The 21,597-nt window shown below is 36.4% G+C and overlaps 1 protein-coding gene across 1 annotated transcript in view; it reads right to left on the bottom strand.

The window, feature by feature from the left end:
- Positions 1 to 2,518: 2,518 nt before the first annotated feature.
- Positions 2,519 to 21,597, bottom strand: part of GIPC2 (GIPC PDZ domain containing family member 2) — a 183,791-nt gene continuing 164,712 nt past the window's right edge. Inside the window, exon 6 of the mRNA XM_053693327.1 lies at positions 2,519 to 10,209. Within this exon, the coding sequence (XP_053549302.1) occupies positions 10,058 to 10,209 (152 nt within the window). The 3' untranslated portion in view covers positions 2,519 to 10,057. The remainder of the gene's footprint in view (positions 10,210 to 21,597) is intronic.

The raw sequence follows: 21,597 nt of genomic DNA on the forward strand, positions 1-21,597 counted from the left end.
TGCTAGAGCCTCATCTCACACATGACATAGCATTAACACAATAAAGATATTATGCATAAATACCCCCTGTTCAATAATCCCCTTTCCAGGGATATTAACCCTTGATTCTATACAGATAAAAGGAGACACACTGTGACCCTGTCTTCTTGCATTATCAGATGTGTATAAATGAAACAATCTTACCAGAATCTATGCCGTGGAACAGGAACACGGCCCTTCAAGTGTCACAGGTTAGTAGCATCACTCCTGACATGGACTTGAGTGAATAAAGGCAGGCAGCAAAACTCGTCAACGCTGATTGCCAAGGAGCTGTTAACATGAGTCGGGATGGTTTCCCTGCATCTCCGGACTCTAACTTTCATCCATGCTCTCACTGAGAGGCTGACAGGATTACTTAAAACTCCAATCCCATTTCAAAGAGTTCTACCCTCCATAAGAGACTACTCTGAATCTTCCGACACTTCTCTGCCAACCTCCTGTGATGAAAGGCAAAGAATGACTGGGGATAAGGGGAATGGGGAAGGTATTTGTCTTTGGCTGGGGTGTCTTTGCCTCCTTCTGGTGGCCAGGTTCTTATTTTCCCACAAGTAATGAATGAAGCAGTGGACTCTCCTCCCATTAAGATGGAAAAACCTGCAGCATAAATTACTGCTAGTTTAAGTTGCATTTTAACAGTAGCTATCCTTTTTTTCACATGAACTATATTTTAAATATTCATTTTATTAAGAATGTCTATTTTTTTGATGAGGGACATTTTTAGTGTATTTTTAGTGTATTATCCCTGTTTTGCAGGAAAACAATTATCATAGCTGATATATATATATATATTGGAAAGTAAACCTCTTGGTGCCTAAGTCTTAATTAGGAATACAAATATGCTGCTGTGTATGTCTGATGGGGTATGTCATTCTGCACTGCGTGCCACAAGAAAACAAAAAAATGTTTACAAATCAGGACTAGTCATTAGCACATCCCTATAGACCCTAATTGGCACCAACCACTTTATTGCATTAGAATTCTGTAAATCAATAAAGTAGTAAATACATTTTCTTATCATAAATAGAAAAGTGTAGACATAAAATAAAATATATTGCAATTCACACAATGACTCTATAGATGAAAGTAGTCTCCCATTACAATTTCAACTTATAGGTGATTGAGTAAAGGTTTATATTCACTGGACCACTTCCCATATAGTGATGATTCTTCTGTGGCCATAAGATCTGCGGCCACAGCGGGGGGGGGGGGGGGGGGCAACTCCATACTAATGCCCTCGTTTGTGGCTTATATAAGTGTAATGGTCTGCTGCCCACATATTTTTGGTCATACAGTGTACATTTCTTTTACAAAAGGGTATTGTACAATTTAGTTTTAATTTGTTCTTAAAGGATGTATCAAAAGGCATTAAACATTTGGATGTTCTTGTGCTGAAAAAAAACTTCATTTTGGGCTCCATTTATCATGGCTTTAACCATCAATCCACCTACGTCTGTGTGCCAAAATATGCGTATAATTCAGCTTTTAGATTTTAAAAATAACTACTTTTAAATGTATTTTTGATGAGTTTTGTGCCAATTTTTTGTAGAGCTTAACAGTTAACCAGAACTCTGAAGTTGCGCTTTCCCGACACGTGTTAGATTCAATTGCTCTCAAGCGAATGCATTGTAATACACGCGCTATGTCTTATGTTTATGTGACTAGGTAAGTAGGGCCATATAGGGTTAGAGTGTTTTGTGTGACACCCTTACTGAGTGGGAGGATTGATAGGTCAGTGAGGAGAAGTAGCGATATCCCTAGGTTTAGGTCTGGGGTGTTTCACCCACATGTAAGGTCAGGCAAAAATCTCATAAGAAGTGCGTCTGTCTTGCGTGTGTCTGTGCGTCTGGGCTGCTGAGTATTTTAGTAGTGGTTTTCTAAGGAACTCATTAGCCACCCCTATAATGTGATTAAAAGTTTGGCTGTTGATTGGTGTTGTTCTTAAAGGGACATGAAACCCAATTGGGGGATTTTTTTTTATTATTCAGAGCATACAATTTTAAGCAACTTTCTAATTTACTCCTTTTATCAAGTTTTCTTTGTTCTCTTTCTATCTTTATTTAAAAAGCAGGAGTGTAAGCTTAGGAGTTGGCCAATTTTTGGTTCAGCCCATGGATAGCATTTGCTGATTGGTGGCTAAACAAAAAAATAGTCCGGCTCTTAAGCTTACATTCCTGCTTTTTCTTTTCAAATAAAGAGAACGAAGATAACTAAGAAAAATTATTAATAGGAGTAATCTAGAAAGTTGCTTAAAATTGCATGCTCTATCTGAATCATGAAAGAAAACATTTGGATTTCATATCCCTTTAATAAACACGACCTGATCAGTCTTATCCCAATTGGTGGTGTTTGGGGGTAGGCTGGGGTGTTGTGTGGGTAGTTTGACCCCATAGTGCATTGAATCCCTTATGTAAATTGTATCTGAAATTAAAATAGTAAGTAACTCAATTATACTACAAAAGAAAAACACCCCCCATTCATCTAGTATATATTTTTTTTTATTTTATTGATATTTCAACAAAAAATATAACTTAATATTTCAAACAATGCTTTATACAAAAGAAAACCATTGGGTAAAAATAGTTTGCAATTAAATATTTTTAAACATCAGATAATTGTAGTTTTGTGAAATATATACCTAAAACATTTTTTATGACACTCACTTGTTTGTCTCACTAGAATATTATTTAGTATTTCATATGATGAGAAAAAAAAATTGTAAAACATAAGACCTGGCTGGGTTTTTAATATTTATTTAGAAGATGTCATTTGTAAAAAAAAAAAAAAATTATACTCAAAAAATGAATAGAAAAGGTAACTCACAAATTAAAGGGACATAATACTCATATGCTAAATCACTTGGAACTAATGCAGTATAACTGTAAAAAGCTGACAGGAAAATATCACCTGAGCATCTCTATGTAAAAAAGGAAGATATTTTACCTCACAATTTCCTCAGCTCAGCAGAGTAAGTTCTGTGTAAAAAGTTATACTCAGCTGCTCCCAGCTGCAGGTTAAAAAAAAAATGAAGAAATGAACAGCAGCCAATCAGCATCAGCAGTGCTGAGGTCATGAACTCTTTTACTGTGATCTCATGAGATTTGACTTAAAGGGACAATCTACATCAGAATTGATATTGTTTTAAAAGATAGATAATCCCTTTTTTTTACCCATTCCCTAGTTTTGCATAACCAACACAGTTATATTTATATATTTTTTACCTCTGTGATTATCTTGTATCTAAGTCTCAGCAGACTGCCCCTTTATTTCAGCTCTTTGACAGACTTGCAGTTTAGCCAATCAGTGATGGCTCCCAGGTAACTTCACGTGCACGAGCACAGTGTTATCTATATGAAAAACATGAACTCCCTCCCTCCAGTGGTGAAAAACCTGTTAAAATGCATTCTTAAGAGGCGGCCTTCAAGGTCTGAGAAATTAGCATATGAACCTCCTAGGTTAAGCTTTCAACTAAGAATACCAAGAGAACAAAGAAAAATTGGTGATACAAGTAAATTGGAAAATTGTTTAAAATTACATGCCCTATCTGAATCATGAAAGTTTTTTTTTGGACTAGACTGTCCCTTTAACTCTCATGAGATTTCATTGTAAACTTCCTTACACTGAATAGGGAAATAAGTTGAGTGTGCACGTAAGCTCACACCCTTAGCTGTTCCGGGACAGACATACTGATTTGCTGCTTAGAAGTCCTTTACAATAGGATGTGGCTACTGAGGAACTTTTGAGGTAAAATATCTTTCTTTTTTACATAGAGATGTTCAGGTGATATTTTCCAGTCAGCTTTTTACAACTATACTGCATCACTTTCAAGTGTTTAAACATTTGGGTATTATGGCCCTTTAAATCACCTTTGTGATGTAATAGAGGCAACAATGAGTAAAAAGATAAGTTCTTAGACAGTGGTCCAAATTCACCAAAGCTAGTTTGGTATGCAATCTATCTTTACAGAAATATAACATTCAAGGGACATGAAACCCAAAATTTTTCTTCCATGATTTAGGTAGGACGTACAATTTTAAACGACTTTCCAATTCGCTTCTATTAACAAATATGTTTCATTCCTTGGAGTCTTTTGTTGAAGGAGCAGCAATGCATTATTGGTTTCTAACTGAACGCATTGGTGATCCAATGACAATCGGTATAAATATGCAGCCACAAATCAGCAGCTAGAACCTAGGTTATTTGCTGCTCCTGAGCCTACCTAGATAAAACTTTCAGCAAAGGAGAACAAGAGAAGTAAGCAAATTCAATAATGGAATGAAATTGGAAAGTTGTTTAAAATTGTATGTGCTGTCTAAATCTTGAATGTCTAATTATGACTTTTTTGCCCCTTTAAGGGTCTGAAGCTATTTTAAGGTAATTCTTCACATAATAAGCACAGTGCAAATACACAATAAAATAACCTATGAGTTTTAAAGAGACATGAAACCAAAAAAATTAATGAATAATTCAGATACAACATACAATTTCTATGATCTAATTTGCTTTGTTTTCTTGGTATCCCTTGTTGAAAAGCATACCTAGGTAGGTTCAGAAGCTGCGAGCTAATGGCTGATTGGTGGCTGCACATATAGAACTATTATCGTTGGCTTACTGATGTGTTTAGCTAGCTCCAGTAGTGCATTGCTGTTCTTCAATAAAGGATACCAAGGGAATGAAGACATTGATAATAGAAGTAAATTGGAAAGTTTTTTTAAACTGTATGCACTATTGGGATCATGAAAGAAAAACTTTGGGTTGTTGTTTCATTAGATTTTAGCAGAGCATAATCCCCTTTTAGAATATGCTTTCAATAAAGAGCCAATGATATCATTAGTTCAGCTTATTTCCTTATGAGATCCATATTGACTGCCGCTTGAGATGATACCTTGCATGCCCACTTGCATTTAATTCATTTAAACCACTGTCATTGTGAAAATCTACTGACTATATAGCAAGGGACTATTAGAAAAAAAAGCATATCTTAGAAATCTCATGTGGTTTTCCTTTTAGAAAATGCAGTCACAGTCATTGATTTCAAGAGTTATGGGTCCTATACAAATTAACCTCTGAAGTATCATAATACCAGAATAAAAATGCTCAGAATCCGTATCTTTCTATGACCATTCTTATTTCTTATACTATCATAATGCTGTGCTGAACTCTCTCAACCTCATCTGAATGAAAGCAAAAGTGCATCACCTACTTATAACTTCAGGCCCTCCAGCGAAACAGGCTGCTGTATTTCAGCTATGTATGCAGTTCAGTAAAGAGACATGAACTTAATTATCAAATTAGGGCCTTGTTATATTTTACAAACATCTCAAATGGACATTTTTTTTCATTGTTGCATCTATAAGTGTGCATTGCAATATGTATTATAGTTTATAGAAATAATGATCCCTATGTTGTTTTTGTTTTTGTTTTGTGAAATAGTTTTCCTTATGATCCAGTAAGCTTCTATAGCAAAGACCAGCTTGTTGGTTTAAAAATCACAATAAGCCACTTAAAAGGGACATTGTACACTAGATTTTTCTTTGCATAAATGTTTTGTAGATGATCCATTTATATAGCCCATCTGGGAGTGTTTTTGTAACAAATGTATATTTTTGCTTATTTTTTTTTAATAACATTGTGCTGATTTCAGACATTAACCAAGCCCCAAATTATCAGATGTAGACTCAAGTCTACATATTCTAGTTTGTGTAATCTGTCTTTTCATATGCGGGGGGGGGGGGTTGTCTGCTCTTCCTGATTCCCCAGCCCCTTTCACTGGGTGCCCCAGCCTAACCTCATCAACAGTGCTAAACTGGGAGCTTCTACGTTTTTATAAGGTTTTATACTGGATTTTCAGACCAGTATCTGTGCATATTCTTATTTATAGTACTGTCTATTATATGCAGTTATATGAAAATTAATGTACACTGTCAAAATATTTAACATGTTCAAATAATGCTCTTTCATATACATGATAAAAAATTGTTGAGTTTCGTGTCCATTTAAAGTAATATTGTGACATGTTCCCCGCAATCTTTGTACAATCATTTTTAGGTCTTTATCAGACTAATGAATTCCTCATCATTAAGAAGAGACCAAACTATCTGTATACCTGTATCTGCATTCTTTGGAGCCATCCCTGGTAGGCTACAGCAGATATTACTTGTAGCATATACAATGTAATTCTACTAGTAATGCCTTACAAATCTTTAGTACTTTACCAAAAAACAAATACCCTTTACGTTAAATAAACTTCTAATGTGCATAAAACTGTATTTGGTCCTGGAGATTTACAAAACTTTAATGTTAAAGAAACATTATAGTGCGTAATAATTTATTAGAGCATGTAATTTAGCACTACCGACCCTGCAAGTCTGTGGCCTTGATCACAATCTTTCCGATACTAGCTCTCGATAACTCGGTTTCAGTTTTGACTGATATGGGAAGCGTGTTTTGCAGGTGATAATCTAAAATGGATTCGGCTACTAAAAGCTAGGGATGGGCAAATGTTTCGCAACATTCGAAAAATGAAACAAATTTTAACACATTCCTTCGTTTGAATCGATTTTCGAATGTTCGGTTTCAAATTTTACGATTACATTTCGAAAATATTTGTTTAGAAAAATTTGAATTTATATATTTGTAATAGTATTTCTAATGCTTTCTTTAAATGTAATATTTGAATTATGCAATATTCGAACAAAATAGAAACATTTGAATTGATATATTTGAATCTATTATGTATCAGTTTACTAGATTCCCTACCACATGAACTATTGAACTTCTGAATAGTATTTGTTAAATAGAATGTTAAATTCAAAATTTCGAATGTGGACATTCAATCTAATTATAAACATTCGAATTCGAAAGTGACATTCGAAAACTGTAAATAGCATTCGATTATAGAATTTTAAGAATATTCGTTCGTATCAAGATTCGGATTTGTAATTCGAATTTCGGTAATAACATTCGTCCTAACATTCGAATTCGGGAATTTACACATTCGCCCATCCCTACTAAAAGCCCACAGCTGCAAAAGAGCTTTCAATACATGTTTTCGGTTGTTAAGTACTTATTATTGAGATAGAAACTGGGAATCCAACCAAAACAGACATATACAACGACCCTTTCACACCCCTTAAGGTTACAGCACAATTCTTTTGAATTAACCCCACTGTTCAGTGTGTAAGGGAAATACTCATTTACATGCATGAGCTGAACCTATTGTAATATGAATCCATCTTGATCACTGTACGTATGTACAGTACGTACTGCGTACTTGTAAAGCACGGCTAATCACCCGTTAGGGTCTCAAGGCACTGCTCATTTCATCGACCTCGGAAGAATGAAAGGCTGAGTGGACCTCGCCGGGGGTCAAACCTGCAACTCTTGGGTGCCTACAGAGCTCAGCCACCATGCCTAGCATGCTGAGCTATCTGTCCGGCCTGAGCTATCTGTCCGGCCTGAACTATCTGTCACTGCTAAACAATATGAATGTCATTTGTACATAGGGCATGATGGGTATAAAAAGCATGTGTGCTGAATTTTTTTATTGACACGTAAAATGTTAAAAGTATTGTTTTTTCAACATTTCAAAGTATTGATTGAAAAAAAGCACATTTTTCTAGTTTGGCGAGATATACTTCTGAAATCAAGAAGAACACTACAGGTTTCTTTTAAAAGAATGTATCTTCTCAAACGTGAAACTGCTCCATTGCTATAATGTTGCAGCAACAATGTTGTGCAAAAGGGATCGCACCTTCGTGTTTGGGCTTTTAAAAGGAAACGTGCCCTTATGACTGGGCTTTCAAATGGTATTACACATTTGTGACCAGGATTTCAATAAAGTAGCGCAAAAACTGGAAACCCGTGAATGGGTTCTGTTTTTGCAGTCACACGGGCAAAATCCCGTTTGAAATCCCAGTCACAAAGGTGCAATCCAATTTGAAAGCCTGGACATGAAAATATCTGTACATGACAATGCATTTGTGATTGCTACATGCCATTTCCAGATGTTGTAGTTCTGATTTAACTTTCCTGAAGTTCCACTTAGCTATACTGGATATCACATATTAAATATGCACATACATATGTTAATTTACATATACATATGCAAATGTGTGTCCTGACCACTGCAGATGGACTATGCAATAGTGATTAATAGACCTTAAATTAATCTATACCTTGTATACAAATACACCTCAGTCTTCTGTGGCCACATGCTAAAATTACATGCTCTAACAAATTACAGCATGTATGTTCTGCACTATAATTTCCCTTTAAATTGCAATTATTCTATATTATCTTTCTATACATCTTTAGGTCAACACTGCAATTATGCATCCTTTAGCTAGGTCCTATACCTAACCGGAAACATATTTTGACTACAGAAATAAATTCACCAGAATTGTGTCAATTTATAGGTCTGTTCTTAACGGCTTAAAGGGACATGAAACCCCAAAAAATTTCTTTCATGATTCAGATAGAGAATACAATTTTAAACAACTTTCTAATTTGCTTCTATTGTCTAATTTGTTTCATTCTCTTGGTATCATTTGTTGAAGGAGCAGCAATGCACTAATGGTTTCTAACTGAACTCATGGGTGAGCCAATCACAATCGAGATATATATGCAGTCACCAATCAACAGCTAGAACCTAGGTTCTCTGCTGCACATGAGCTTGCCTAGATAAACCTTTCAGCAAAGGATAACAAGGGAAGGAAGCAAATTAAATAATAGAAGTAAATTGGAAAGTTGTTTAAAATTGTATTCTCTATCTGAATCATGAAAGAAAATGTTGGGGTTTCATGTCCCTTTAATATACCGTTCTAAGAATATAGTTGTCAGTCAAAATATATTATAATTTACACAGTAGACAAATATAATTACTGTTAAAATCCATAAAGTACCAAAGTCCAGTAGCAACTGTTTCTCTAAAACATTATGAGAAAACCCTACTGTATTTATTAAATCATATATAAAAGTCTCTTCATATAAAAGACATAACAGTCAACAAGTGTTAGTGAGTAAAGAAAATACAGTGTTACAGTATGTGTGTACATTAGATTGCAAATCAATTTTCATAAAAACAAAAGTTTTATCTATCAGTTCATTAAAAAGTATGACACGAACAGTGCAACAATGTTTGGACAAACGTGAGATGGATAGTAATAATAGAGAGAAAGATAATTGAGGGGTGAGAAAAAGATAAATGGGGGGGTTGACAACAAAGACTAAAGAAAGGATCATAAAACTTGAGGAAATAAGAATATGTTAAGAGAAATGTTAAAAGAACCCTGGGGGTGGAGTCTTACTGACCCAGTGAGAAGCTAAGTAGTCAGGGGTGTGGCTTCGGTGGTCCTTGTTTACCCTAATAGGGTAAATATTGGGAGACAGTTGGGAGATTTTAGGAATGCTTGGGGTAACATAAGGAAAATAAATAATGCGTAAAGAAAGCAAAAATAAAAAGGAAGAAGCATGAATGTATAAAAAAGTCCAAGAAGGAGAGAAAATAAAAGATAAATGGGGGGGTTGAGAACAAAGACTAAAGAAAGGATCATAAAACTTGAGGAAATAAGAATATGTTAAAAGAAATGTTAAAAGAAGCCTGGGGGTGGAGTCTTACTGACCCAGTGAGAAGCTAAGTAGTCAGGGGTGTGGCTTTGGTGGTCCTTGTTTACCCTAATAGGGTAAATATTGGGAGACAGTTGGGAGATTTTAGGAATGCTTGGGGTAACATAAGGAAAATAAATAATGTGTAAAGAAAAAGAAAGCAAATATAAAAAGGAAGAAACATGAATGTATAAAAAAAAGTCCAAGAAGGAGAGAAAATAAAAGATATGGAAAGAATGGCAAAGATAAAAGGAGAATATTAAAAACAGCTGTTTTTTGGGGCTAAGAAGAGTATTACAAAAATAGATCCCCATTTTTCTTTGCTTATTCCAATTAACAAATAACACAACATTAATAAAAGTCATTGTTTCAGCAATAATTAAACCAGTGATTAGAAATGCTGTGGGATATCCCATTAGAACCGCCCTTGTTTTGCGTCGCCTATTGCTCCCCAGACATCAAAAACAAATTCGTCTGGGAAAGCAAAATCTCCAAGTGCTTCATCAAGGGCCACTGCAAACTCGTCTGGGTTTTTCTTGTCTCTTCCAGCTTCCACCATTGTTGCAGCTTTAAACAAACAAACAAAAAATTTGGATGAGAATATGAAAGTCAAGTCAGCTGTAAGGCAAACGTTTAAAAATGAATAATCGATAATGGTGTCATGATCCAGTTAGCTGAATAAACTGACCCTGTCAGATGAAAAAAGTAATATGATCTGTAGGATATAGATTCCTGGTCCCTTTCAGAAATACATTTCATCACAGCCCATATCAAAGTTCACACAATCATTTTACAGTGTGAAGGTGTTACTTTTATAACGCTAGATATAAATTAAAATAGTTACAATTCAGTTACACCAGGGCTGCCCAGTTTCTCAAGGACACATCTTAAGTCACAATGGTTTTTATGTGGGCGTGACCAGAAAACCGACATTAGTAATTTATTACTAAAAAAGCAATTTCATGTGTATCATTGGCTAATTCAGGGCTTGACAATCCCAGGAGCCTGGTAGCCACTGGCTCCTAGAATTTTAGACTGGCTCCTAACTTTTAAAAAGATTTGTTGACCCCTGGGGTAACTTATTTTGCCACATTTGATATATAAAGTTCAAAGGTCATAAACATAATTAAAAAAAGAAAGCAAATGCTCTAATTAATGTGTTTTTAAAGAGTATTTTATTATTGCAATAGTGCCTGCAAAAGGGTTAAATGCTCTATGGGAGCTAATTGAACACATCTGGTAAGTCAATGACCAATCACCAGCTAGCTCGCAGTTGGGCATCAAGGCTCTGGAGCCTATCTAAGTATGCCTTTCAACAAAGGATACCAAGAAAACAAACTAAATTTGAAAACAGAAGTTAACAGAAATGCCTCTTAAATGTACATGAAACCCAAAAAGTTTTAATTCATTATTTAGGTAGAAAATACAATTTTAAACAAGTTTTCAATTTACTTCCATTATCTAATTTGCTTTGCTCTCTAGGTATCCTTTGTTGAAAATCATACCTAGGTAGGCTTAGGAGCTAGCTGTGATTGGTAGCTGCACATATGTACCTTTTATCATTGGCTTACCAATGTATTCAGCTAGCTCCCAGCAGTGCATTGTTGCTCCTTCATTAAAGGATACCAAGAGAATGAAGCAAAATTGATAATAGAAGTAAATTGGAAAGTTATTTAAAATGATGTTCTATTTGAATTATGTTTTTTTTTTATGTCCTTTTAAAATTACAAGCTCTGTCTGGATTTTTTATTATAATTGAGAGTATAATGCAAAGTGTCTACCGGCCAATCAAATCATTTGTGGATTTTTGCGCCAAACCAAATAATTAAATGCATAACTAGCTGTAAACTAATATTAGTATCAAAGCTGTGATTTCTGTCACTGCTGTAATGTTAATACTGCTTCTGCATTTGAAGAAACACATTAACTGATCCCTAGAGATCTCTGCTTAGGATTGTTTGTGAGAAATGATCTCTGTGTTAAAATGCTTAATAGTCTCGCACAAACATCCCTAGCCAACAAACAGGCACAGTTTGAGGAAAGACAGAACCAGGGCACTTCAATGCCAGAACAAAAACAGATGGAGGCTGCAATAAAATAGCCAAATTTATTAAAGGGACATTCAAGTCAAGATTAAACGTTCCCGATTCAGATAGAGCATGCAATATTAAACAACTTTCCAATTTACTTCCATCAATAAAAATGTGCACAGACTTTTTATATTTACACTTTTGGAGTCACCAGATCCTACTGAGCATGTGCAAGAGTTCATAGAATATAAGTATATGCATTTGTGATTGGCTGATGGCTGTCACATGATACAGGAGGAGTGGAAATAGACATAACTGAAATCTGTGAGAAAAAAAGTAATTAATCATTTAGTCTTTTTATCCTGCATTTGTTCATTGTGCAAATCGACTGTATTTACTGATCCTTTAAATATAAATAAAGATTTTCGGCTAGATTACAAGTTTTGCGTTAGAGGCTATGCGGTGCTAACGAGCAGTTTATGCTCACCGCTCACTTACAGACAGCGCTGGTATTACGGGTTTTTACAAACCCGGCGTTAACCGCAAAAAAGTGAGCGTAGAGCAAAATTTTGCTCCACATCTCACCTCAATACTAGCGCTGCTTATGTTAGCGGTGAGCTGGCTAAACGTGCTCGTGCACGATTTCACCATAGGAATCAATGGGGGAGAGCCAGCTGAAAAAAAACCTAACACCTGCAAAAAAGCAGTGTTTAGCTCCTAACGCAGCCCCATTGATTCCTATGGGGAAAATACGTTTATGTCTACAACTAACACCCTAACATGAACCCCGAGTCTAAATACCCCTAATCTTACACTTATTAACCCCTAATCTGCCGCGCCGACATCGCCGACACCTGCATTATATTATTAACCCCAATCTGCCACTCCGGACACCGCCGCCACCTACATTATATGTATTAACCCCTAATCTGCTGCCCCCAACATCGCCGACACCTACATTATAGTTATTAACCCCTAATCTGCTGCCCCCAACGTCGCCGCCACTATCTCAAAGTTATTAACCCCTAAACCTAAGTCTAACCCTAACCCTAACACCCCCTAACTTAAATACAATTTAAATAAATCTAAATAAATATTCCTATCATTTAATAAATTATTCCTATTTAAAACTAAATACTTAAATATAAAATAAACCCTAAGCTAGCTACAATAAATCTAATAGTTACATTGTATCTAGCTTAGGTTTTATTTTTATTTTACAGGCAAGTTTATATTTATTTTAACTAGGTAGAATAGTTACTAAATAGTTATTAACTATTTAATAACTACCTAGTTAAAATAAATACAAAAGTACCTGTAAAATAAAACCTAACCTAAGTTACAATTACACCTAACACTACTCTATAATTAAATAAATTAACTAAATTAAATACAATTAAATTAAATTATCTAAAGTACAAAAAAACCCACAAAATTACAGAAAATAATAAACAAATTACAAGAATTTTAAACTAATTACACCTAATCTAATCCCCCTAAAAAAATAAAAAAGCCCCCCAAAATAAAAAAGCCCGACCCTACACTAAATTACAAATAGCCCTTAAAAGGGCCTTTTGCGGGGCATTGCCTCAAAATAATCAGCTCTTTTACCTGTAAAAAAAAAAGTTCAAATCACCCCCCCAACATTAAAACCCACCACCCACACAACCAACCCTACTCTAAAACCCACCCAATCCCCCCTTAAAAAAACCTAACACTAACCCCTTGAAGATCACCTTACCGGGAGACATCTTCACCCAACCAGGTCGAAGTCCTCAACGAAGCCGGGAGAAGTCTTCATCCAAGCCGGGCGAAGTAGTCCTCCAGACGGGCAGAAGTCTTCATCCAAACAGCATCTTCTATCTCCATCCGGCGCGGAGCGGGTCCATCTTCAAGACATCCGACGCGGAGCATCCTCTTCATCCGACGGCTCTTCTGGAATGAAGGCTCCTTTAAATGACGTCATCCAAGATGGCATCCCTTCTAATCCGATTGGCTGATAGAATTCTATCAGCCAATCGGAATTAAGGTAGAAAAAATCCTATTGGTTGATGCAATCAGCCAATAGGATTGAGCTGGCATTCTATTGGCTGATTGGAACAGCCAATAGAATGCAAGCTCAATCCTATTGACTGATTGCATCAGCCACTAGGATTGAACTTCAATCCTATTGGCTGATTGCATCAGCCAATAGGATTTTTTCTACCTTAATTCCGATTTGCTGATAGAATTCTATCAGCCAATCGGAATTAAAGGGACGCCATCTTGGATGAGGTCATTTAAAGGAACCTTCATTAAAGAAGAGCCGTCGGATGAAAAGGATGCTCCGCGTCAGATGTCTTGAAGATGGACCCACTCCACGCCGGATGGATGAAGATAGAAGATGCCATCTGGATGAAGACTGCTGCCCGTCTGGAGGACCACTTCGCCCGGCTTAGATGAAGACTTCTCCCGGCTTCGTTGAGGACTTCGGCCCGGTTGGGTGAAGACGTCTCCCGATAAGGTGATCTTCAAGGGGTTAGTGTTAGGTTTTTTTTAAGGGGGGATTGGGTGGGTTGTAGAGTAGGGTTGGTTGTGTGGGTGGTGGGTTTTAATGTTGACGGGGTTATTTGTACTTTTTTTTTACAGGTAACAGAGCTGATTACTTTGGGGCAATGCCCCGCAAAGGCCCTTTTAAGGGCTTTTTGTAATTTAGTGTAGGGAAGGGCTTTTTTTATTTTGGGGGGGCTTTTTAATTTTTTTAGGTGGATTAGATTAGGTGTAATTAGTTTAAAAATCTTGTAATTTGTTTATTATTTTCTGTAATTTAGTTGTTGTTTTTTTACTTTAGATAATTTTATTTAATTTAGGGAATTCATTTAATTATAGAGTAGTGTTAGGTGTAATTGTAACTTAGGTTAGGTTTTATTTTACAGGTACTTTTGTATTTATTTTAGCTAGGTAGTTATTAAATAGTTAATAACTATTTAATAACTATTCTACCTAGTTAAAATAAATGCAAACTTGCTTGTAAAATAAAAATAAACCCTAAGGTAGCTACAATGTAACTATTCGTTATATTGTAGCTATCTTAGGCCTAGATTTGGAGTTTGGCGGTAGCCGTCAAAACCAGCATTAGAGGCTCCTACCGCTGGTTTTAGGCTACCGCCGGTATTTGGAGTCAGTCAAAAAAGGGTCTAACGCTCACTTTTCAGCCGCGACTTTTCCATACCGCAGATCCCCTTACGTCAATTGCGTATCCTATCTTTTCAATGGGATCTTTCTAACTCCGGTATTTAGAGTCGTGGCTGAAGTGAGCGTTAGAAATCTAACGACAAAACTCCAGCCGCAGAAAAAAGTCAGTAGTTAAGAGCTTTCTGGGCTAACACCGGTTCATAAAGCTCTTAACTACTGTGCCCTAAAGTACACTAACACCCATAAACTACCTATGCACCCCTAAACCGAGGCCCCCCCACATCGCAGACACTCGATTAAATTTTTTTAACCCCTAATCTGCCGACCGCCACCTACGTTATCTTTATGTACCCCTAATCTGCTGCCCCTAACACCGCCAACCCCTATATTATATTTATTAACCCCTAACCTGCCCCCCACAACGTCGCCGCCAGCTACCTACAATAATTAACCCCTAATCTGCTGACCGCCACCTACGTTATCCTTATGTACCCCTAATCTGCTGCCCCTAACACCGCCGACCCCTATATTATATTTATTAACCCCTAATCTGCCCCCACAACGTCGCCTCCACCTGCCTACACTTATTAACCCCTAATCTGCTGAGCGGACCGCACCGCTATTATAATAAAGTTATTAACCCCTAATCTGCCTCACTAACCCTATAATAAATAGTATTAACCCCTAATCTGCCCTCCCTAACATCGCCGACACCTAACTTCAATCATTAACCCCTAATCTGCCGACTGGAGCTCACCGCTATTCTAATAAATGTATTAACCCCTAAAGCTAAGTCTAACCCTAACACTAACACCCCCCTAAGTTAAATATAATTTAAATCTAACGAAATAAATTAACTCTTATTAAATAAATTATTCCTTTTTAAAGCTAAATACTTACCTGTAAAATAAATCCTAATATAGCTACAATATAAATTATATTTATATTATAGCTATTTTAGGTTTTATATTTATTTTACAGGTAACTTTGTATTTATTTTAACCAGGTACAATAGCTAAAATAGTTAAAATAATTACAAAATTACCTGTAAAATAAATCCTTACCTAAGTTACAATTAAACCTAACACTACACTATCAATAAATTAATTAAATAAAATACCTTCAATTACCTACAATTAAACCTAACACTACACTATCAATAAATTAATTAAATAAAATACCTACAATTACCTACAATTAAACCTAACACTACACTATCAATACATTAATTAAATACAATATCTACAAATAAATACAATGAAATAAACTAACTAAAGTACAAAAAATAAAAAAGAACTAAGTTACAAAAAACAAAAAAATATTTACAAACATCAGAAAAATATTACAACAATTCTAAACTAATTACACCTACTCTAAGCCCCCTAATAAAATAACAAAGCCCCCCAAAATAAAAAAATGCCCTACCCTATTCTAAATTACTAAAGTTCAAAGCTCTTTTACCTTACCAGCCCTGAACAGGGCCTTTTGCGGGGCATGCCCCAAAGAATTCAGCTCTTTTGCCTGTAAAAAAAAACATACAATACCCCCCCCAACATTACAACCCACCACCCACATACCCCTAATCTAACCCAAACCCCCCTTAAATAAACCTAACACTAAGCCCCTGAAGATCTTCCTACCTTGTCTTCACCATACCAGGTTCACCGATCGATCCAGAAGAGCTCCTCCGATGTCCTGATCCAAGCCCAAGCAGGGGGCTGAAGAGGTCCATGATCCGGCTGAAGTCTTCTATCAACGGCATCTTCAATCTTCTTTCTTCCGGAGCCATCATCTTCCAGCCGACGCGCAACATCCTCTTCTCCCGACGCCTACTCGCCGAATGACGGTTCCTTTAAATGACGTCATCCAAGATGGCGTCCCTCGAATTCCGATTGGCTGATAGGATTCTATCAGCCAATCGGAATTAAGGTAGGAAAATTCTGATTGGCTGATGGAATCAGCCAATCAGAATCAAGTTCAATCCGATTGGCCGAAGAAGATGATGGATCCGGAAGAAAGAAGATTGAAGATGCCGTTGATAGAAGACTTCAGCCGGATCATGGACCTCTTCAGCTCCCGCTTGGATGATGACTTCAGCCGGATCATGGACCTCTTCGGCCCCCTGCTTGGGCTTGGATCAGGACATCGGAGGAGCTCTTCTGGATCGATCGGTGAACCTGGTATGGTGAAGACAAGGTAGGAAGATCTTCAGGGGCTTAGTGTTAGGTTTATTTAAGGGGGGTTTGGGTTAGATTAGGGGTATGTGGGTGGTGGGTTGTAATGTTGGGGGGGGTATTGTATGTTTTTTTTACAGGCAAAAGAGCTGAATTCTTTGGGGCATGCCCTGCAAAGGGCCCTGTTCAGGGCTGGTAAGGTAAAAGAGCTTTGAACTTTAGTAATTTAGAATAGGGTAGGGCATTTTTTTATTTTGGGGGGCTTTGTTATTTTATTAGGGGGCTTAGAGTAGGTGTAATTAGTTTAAAATTGTTGTAATATTTTTCTGATGTTTGTAAATATTTTTTTATTTTTTGTAACTTAGTTCTTTTTTATTTTTTGTACTTTAGTTAGTTTATTTCATTTTATTTATTTGTAAATATTGTATTTAATTAATGTATTGATAGTGTAGTGTTAGGTTTAATTGTAACTTAGGTTAGGATTTATTTTACAGGTAATTTTGTAATTATTTTAACTATTTTAGCTATTAAATAGTTTTTAACTATTTAATAGCTATTGTACCTGGTTAAAATAAATACAAAGTTACCTGTAAAATAAATATAAATCCTAAAATAGCTATAATATAATTATAATTTATATTGTAGCTATATTAGGATTTATTTTACAGGTAAGTATTTAGCTTTAAATAGGAATAATTTATTTAATAAGAGTTAATTTATTTCGTTAGATTTAAATTATATTTAATTTAGGGGGGTGTTAGTGTTAGGGTTAGACTTAGCTTTAGGGGTTAATACATTTATTAGAATAGCGGTGATCTCCAGTCGGCAGATTAGGGGTTAATGTTTGAAGTTAGGTGTCGGCGATGTTAGGGAGGGCAGATTAGGGCTTAATACTATTTATTATAGGGTTAGTGAGGCGGATTAGGGGTTAATAACTTTATAATAATAGCGGTGCGGTCCGCTAGGCAGATTAGGGGTTAATAAGTGTAGGCAGGTGGAGGCAACGTTGTGGGGGCAGATTAGGGGTTAATAAATATAATATAGGGGTCGGCGGTGTTAGGGGCAGCAGATTAGGGGTACATAGGGATAATGTAAGTAGCGGCAGTTTACGGAGCGGCAGATTAGGGGTTAAAAATAATATACAGGGGTCAGCGATAGCGGGGGCGGCAGAATAGGGGTTAATAAGTGTAAGGTTAGGGGTGTTTAGACTCGGGGTACATGTTAGGGTGTTAGGTGCAGACGTAGGAAGTGTTTCCCCATAGACAACAATGGGCTGCGTTAGGAGCTGAACGCGGCTTTTTTGCAGGTGTTAGGTTTTTTTTCAGCTCAAACAGCCCCATTGTTTTCTATGGGGGAATCGTGCACGAGCACGTTTTTTAGGCTGGCCGCGTCCGTAAGCAACTCTGGTATCGAGAGTTGCAGTGGCATTAAATATGCTGTACGCTCCTTTTTTGGAGCCTAACGCAGCCATTCTGTGGACTCTCAATACCAGAGTTATTTTAAAAGTGCGGCCAGAAAAAAGCCAGCATTAGCTACGCGGGTCGTTACCAACAAAACTCTAAATCTAGCCGTTAGGGTTTATTTTATAGGTAAGTATTTAGTTTTAAATAGGAATAATGTAGTTAATGATAGTTATTTTATTTAGATTTATTTAAATTATATTTAAGTTAGGGGGTTAGGGTTAGACTTAGATTTAGGGGTTAATAACTTTAATATAGTGGCAGAGACTTTTGGGGTGGCAGATTAGGGGTTAATAAATGTAGGTAGGTGTCGGTGATGTTAGGGACGGCAGATTAGGGGTTAAAAATATTTAACTAGTGTTTGCGAGGCAGGAGTGCTTTTATGATTTTTGTGTACTAGTAAAATTCTTTTTATAACTCATTCAGCCATCATATGAGAGTTGTTTTCACTCCATTCTTTAGGCACATGCTTATTAGCTTATTAATACCCTATCACAGTGTGAGAGTGTCTAGCTTTTCAGCGCAATAGATTCTTTTTATATGGCTCAAACATTTATTAAGTCAGTAAAAATGAAATATAATTAGTGGAAATGTATTGGTTGGTCTATCTAGATTTCAACAGAGCATTTGACAATGTCCCACACAAAAAATAATAATAACCACGTTCTTTGGTCTAGAATCAAAAATTGTGAAGTGGGTAAAATGCTTTTGAATACATGTTGCCTCTGATTTACTGACCTCACTGGTAGCTATGTTTACTTAGCCGAATGCAGACGGTACAACCAATCAGATGCTGTACAACCTGTCCTTCAGAATTGCAGATGCTTACCCATGACTTTATAGGTTGAAGGTGCTGTTGCTACAAGGAACAAAATACTATGTGTTCCCAAAGCAGGGGGCAAGAGTGCACTATGCTATTGTCACTGGGGTGGGCTGTATGGTTTCTGACTGTCTATACTGGCAGATATGACAGCCAAGAAAAATCTAAAAAATAGAAAAAAAGAGCCTCAGGGAAAGGGCACCACTAAGGCCTATAGATAAGCTGTCGTAGGAGCTTTAAATAAACAAAAACTGTCAGGTACAGATAAACTTAATGGCTAGGGGCCTATATATCAAACTCTGGGCAACTGATGTTCCCAGCTAGGTAACCTGTTTGCCTATGTTCGGGGTATGCAAGACAGTATCCACTTAGCATGATGGGCATACTTCTATAGTCACTTCTGGACCCCAACATCTACAAATGTAGTGTTTTTTTATATTTCACTTTTAATATTTGATTAAAAGTCACACTTGCACTGCCGTAATTATCACTAACTGTATTGTGGTTATTAAAAGGGGTTCGCTTAATTGTGACTCTCAAAGTTAACTACTGTAATCCGTTTCCATCCACACTACTGCTAAACCATATGAATGCATCTTTGAAGTTGTTAGGATAGGCAGACTGTGCACTGTTTTTCTATTGCTATATGTTGATTTTCAACTTTGACAAGTATTTTTCTAAACAATATTTACAGCTATTGTTTGATAAGTACCATTTAAATTTTGGCGTGAACTGAAACCAAATGACATTTACTAGCTTCTATGCAAAGGACTCTGTAAATTGTGAACCCGCTGCTTTGCATTATTGTATCTGCCTATGAGACCCTTAAACGATATCGCACCTTCGCGACTGGTGTCAGGGTTTTTTCCCTGTTTGTTTGCCATGTGCTGCTGGCAGCCATTTTACTCACCTCTCTTCCTGACTATGGTGCATTGTGGGGGATGCTGCTCATTTCCTGCACTTCCTTTTATGGCCAGACTGGTGTGCATCATCCATGTGAGACAGGATGCAGTCTCAGAATTGTGATGTCATCACTTATTATTTAAAGGGCCTCTGTTCAGTATGATTTGCCTTTGCGTTGTCTCAGACCTGTTTGTGAGAGTTCCTGTGTATTAACTGGCTGCCTGACGTCCTTCCTGGTTCCTGATCCCTGGCTTGTTCCTGGCTCTGCTGTTTTCCTTATTCCTGATTCCGGCTCGTCTGACTATTCGCTTTGGCTCGTGACTCGGCTCGTCTGACTACCAGCTCTGGTTTTGACTCCTGGCTTGTTTTTTGACTTGTGGACTTTTATTATTTTTTGCTATTAATAAAGGTGTGATTAATTTTGCACTTCTCATCTCAGTCTGATTCCTGGCACCCTGACACTGGGTTTTAATAGAGGAAGCGCCTCCATGCATGCCAAGTCCAAACTCATTCATGAGAACACCTTTCAAAGTGCTTGTGCATACATTATGGAACACACTCACAAATGCTTATTCCATTTTACAAGTTCAGTAATGTAGGCACAGGTATTTTGAAATAAGAATTCATGCTGAATAATATGACATATTATAGTAGATAACGTATTTATAGTATATATATCAGCAAATAAGTCTTATATTGCAAAAGATCTGTACACAAAATACATTTTTAAATAACTTTAAACTGTTTTTATTAGCAAAAGTTGCATTGGTTGATATGGGGACTTAAATACTTAAACAACCTCTGAGGACCCAGCAACTATAGGCATTATCCAATGTTTTCTGATGAAGGAAAATGAGGATTGCTATTAAAAAGCAATCTAGAAGCATTGTAGTTTAACACATTCGCACAAATAAAATTAAATAAAAAATATTTACAAAAAAATCAAATTAAATGTAGATTATGTACTAAAATAACAATAAATTAAGTTACACTAAGAGCATAACATTTTCATTTGCTTTTCAATATTGGTTTATTTGAAGGAGTCCCTAGCGTGGTAAATCCAAGGAAGAGGAAATAGCAAATTCAAATATGCCTTTTTTTGTGCAGTAATTTTATTTTACTGACATCAACAAAGAGCTAAAACCAATGCCAGTTCTAGGCTGTGTCGCCACACTAATGCCCTACAGATACAGTTGGCTCTTTTTAGCTTCTGTCTGTATATAATTAAAGGTTGCGTCAAGAAATTAAATAGCATCTATTGAAAAATTAGGAACAAGCCTATTATTGAGGAAAGCTTGTTTAGTGAAATGTTCTAGCCATTCAAAATACATTTGTCTAAATGCCTTTTCAAGTAATTCAGTTACACTCTTTTATTAATATTGCATGTTGTATTC

The sequence above is a fragment of the Bombina bombina genome, chromosome 10 (genome assembly GCF_027579735.1).
Source record: "Bombina bombina isolate aBomBom1 chromosome 10, aBomBom1.pri, whole genome shotgun sequence".
Classification (NCBI taxonomy): Eukaryota; Metazoa; Chordata; class Amphibia; order Anura; family Bombinatoridae; genus Bombina; species Bombina bombina.